We start from the raw sequence: 3,100 nt of genomic DNA, 5'->3' as shown, positions 1-3,100 counted from the left end.
TCCTCCCCACCCCGCCCGCTGAGGACCTGGCCAGGTGCCGGGCAGGTGTCCCGTGCCCTTTGAGCGCCTCTTTATCAAATGCCGAGGGGGAGCCTCCGCGCAGAGCTTGAAAATGAGGCCTGTGGTTCTCATCAAGTTCAGCTCTCGCGGGCCACGGATGGGGCGGCCTGGGCCCGGAGGGGAATACTCAAGGCGGGCCAAGCCGCCCGGCTGCGCTGGGGCCAGGCCTGAGCCAGGCGCGCTGGAGGCCCAGGGACGCCACGGAGGCGGCTCTCTGGCGCCCCCTGCGGGCCGCGCACGTGCCCGCGCCTGTGGCCGGAACTTGGTCCAGCCGAGCCGCTGGGGCCCCACGGAGCACCGCTGCCCAGTGTTAGACCCCTGCCGGGGCGGAGGCTCCCAGAGGCCGGGGATGGCGCTGGTCCACGCACTGCGTCAGAGGCCGGTCTGTGTTGGGGGGACCTGCCCATTTTTCAGACCAGAAACTGGTGCCCAGGTCCCTGCTGGGAGTTGGTGCTGCGCCAGCCTGGCACTTGGCAGCCTGCAGGTGCTGGGACCCCCCGCCTCGCCTGCTGTCCTCCCCTGCATGCCCACAGGCCCCACCTGAGCCCACCCCCTCAGGGCCCGCTGGCTGCCCCCGCTGCCGTGCCAGCTTCTGGACGCCCGGGCCAGGGGAGAGCTGTGCCCCCATGAGGGCCTTCGGGATTCAGACCCCGCCGCCGGCCCCAGCACCCCTCTGCGACCGGGGCCCCTCAGACTGCTGTTGGGCCCTCGGCTTGCCCAGAGAGCCTGGGAGACGGACCCGGCGAGGCCCCACGCTCGCTCAGCCCCGGCCGGCCCCTCCTGCCCCTGCCTCCACGGAAGCTTCCGGTGGCTTCAGCTGCCAACACTCTTCGCCTGCCACAGCCCCCACGCCAACAAGCGGCCGGTGTGGCCGCCAGGGGCCACGCCTGCTGCTCCCGGGCCCGTACGGGTGTGGGGGGGCCTGGGCCCTGCCTGCCCATGCTGCCATGCTGCCATGGCCTCGTCGGCTCAGGGACCGCTCAGGGACCCGGGCCCTTGCGCCGGCTCGCCATGCTGGCTCGCGGGGTCGCCTCCCAGGCCCGGCCCCTCAGCACTGGCCTGCACGTGGACTTGCTCCCCTCCGCCCAGGGCCCTGGGCAGCTGCTGGCTGGGCCCAGTCTGCAGACCCTCCAACCCCCAGCCTGGCCGAACACCCAGGGCACCCACCCACCGGCAGGGCCCAGGGCCAGTGGCCACATGACCCCGGCCTTTGCAGCTGCGTTCTCCCGATGGCACGGGTGCCCGCCCCTGCCGTTTCCACCACTCAGTCCTCCTCCAGGCAGACCTCCAGGCCAGCTCCTCCCACCGCCGGGCCCTAACACTCATCTTGCTGGACTGCTCCATGGACTGTATCTTCTGGAAGCTGCCCTTTCCTCTCTCCAGGCCAAGCTGGGTGGGGGTGGGGTCAGGCCCCCCACCCCTAGCCTCGGTGCCCAGGCATAGCACAGCCGGCCTTAGAGGCGCCACGTCACGCTCAGTGAAGTACTTTATGCTCAGGGGCTGTGAGGAACCAGCTGGCCTGGCCCCACGCCAGCGCGGCTGGGAGGGGTTGGGGGTGGGGCGCTGGGGGCCGGCCAGTGCCGCAGGCCATGCTGGGGTGTCCCTGACCCTCTGCAGGGTGTGGGGTCTGCACCATGCACCCAACAGAAGGCCAGCCACGTGGAGTCCAACTTCCTAGGCCGCACTTTCAAGAAAGAAACAGCTGTCAAGCCTCCAGGTAACAGACAGTTTATTTACCCGGTGTCCACATATGGCTCCAGACGTGGACAGGTGAAGCTGAAGGCTCGTGCCCCTCGCGGTCAGCTGTGTCTCGCTCAGCCCCGCCCAGCGCGGCGCCGGCCCCATGGGGCAGGCGCTGTGTGAGGCAAGACCCGGCTCCCGGTGCGGCCTGGGCCCAGCGTGACCCGCGCCCACCGGGGAGCCAGCGTGGGCTTCGACTGCCCCGCAGGGAGGCTGGGAGGGGGTGCCCATGTCCGAGAGTGGAGGGTGGCGCAGTGCGCCCGGGCAGGCGGCCGCCGCCGTCGGCTCTGCCACGCGCTCTGCGTTCTCGCCTGCGGCCCCAGCACGTGCATTAGCAGCACCCCGTTTCTGCCTCCACGTGGTGCAGGCCCAGAGGACACGCTTGTCTCCAGCTGGCTCCAGGTGAGGACCCGAGCCAGCGAGGCAGGAGGCTGACGGGGCGCGGGTGCGGGCGGCAGTGGGCCTTCGCCGGGGCCTGCAGCCCGGAGCTGGCGGGCCCAGAAGCCCCGCACACGCGCTGGGCCACCCTCTGGGCAACAAGGCCAGCAGGGCGGAGGGAGGGCCCGAGCGGCCCGAGGGCCAGACCCGGGCTGGTGTGCACCAGGGCCCAAAAGCGGCGCCCTTGGGACCCGCCGGCCCGGTCCCTGGGGTCCTGTGAACTCAGCTGAGAGGGAGGGAGGCAAGGCCAGAGGCCAGATGGGCCGGGCTCACCTCTGCCACCCCTTTTTTGAGGAGCATCCACTATGACATCTCTCAGTACAGGCCTGTTGCTGACCGCCAGGAAGCAGCGGCGGGCAGTGGGGCCGCAGAAGGCAGCCACGTGTTCCCTCAGTCCCCACCGAAACTCCAGGGCTGCAGGGAAATGTTAGCAGAGTGGCCACGTCAGACGGCTGAAACTGCCTACGCCCGCGCGCCTGTCAACGAGGCGGCTCCTCGCCAGAGGCCCGAGCCCAGGCCGCTCCCCTTTCTCTGGGTCCCACTGCCACCTGGGTGCCCTGGCCGGCAGGCTGCAGCTGCAGCCACCGCTGGGGCTTGATGCCATCTACGGGCACACTCAGTCCGCCTCGCTGGAGGAGCTGGGGCAAGCGGGCAGGCTGCGCCCCTGCGCGGACCAGCAGGCAGGTGAGCAGGTGAGCGGGCCAGGCTAACTGCTGCCGCACCTGCTGGCAGAGCCAGGCTGCCATCGCAGGCGCCCTTTCCCAGAGGCGCCTCGGGTGGGCGCGCTGCGGGCGAGCCCTCGGCGTGGGAGCGGGGAAACGGCGCGTCCACACGTGGCCGCCCCCTCCCCGGCCGCGCGGCG

At 71.2% G+C, this 3,100-nt stretch overlaps 2 protein-coding genes across 2 annotated transcripts in view; both read left to right on the top strand.

Moving 5' to 3' along the window:
- LOC101621396 (neurogenic locus notch homolog protein 1-like) overlaps positions 1–1,923 on the top strand; it is an 82,711-nt gene extending 80,788 nt beyond the window's left edge. The window contains exons 20-22 of the mRNA XM_012721177.1: positions 782–964; positions 1,329–1,453; positions 1,678–1,923. Of these exons, the coding sequence (XP_012576631.1) occupies positions 782–964; positions 1,329–1,453; positions 1,678–1,923 (554 nt within the window). The remainder of the gene's footprint in view (positions 1–781; positions 965–1,328; positions 1,454–1,677) is intronic.
- A 106-nt stretch (positions 1,924–2,029) lies between these two features.
- Positions 2,030–3,100, top strand: part of INPP5E (inositol polyphosphate-5-phosphatase, 72 kDa) — a 27,338-nt gene continuing 26,267 nt past the window's right edge. Inside the window, exons 1-2 of the mRNA XM_012721176.1 lie at positions 2,030–2,202; positions 2,807–2,922. Of these exons, the coding sequence (XP_012576630.1) occupies positions 2,030–2,202; positions 2,807–2,922 (289 nt within the window). The remainder of the gene's footprint in view (positions 2,203–2,806; positions 2,923–3,100) is intronic.

The sequence above is a fragment of the Condylura cristata genome, unplaced genomic scaffold (assembly GCF_000260355.1).
Source record: "Condylura cristata isolate star-nosed mole 26May11 unplaced genomic scaffold, ConCri1.0 scaffold00006, whole genome shotgun sequence".
Taxonomy (NCBI): Eukaryota; Metazoa; Chordata; class Mammalia; order Eulipotyphla; family Talpidae; genus Condylura; species Condylura cristata.
This window is presented reverse-complemented; position numbering and strand designations above follow the sequence as displayed.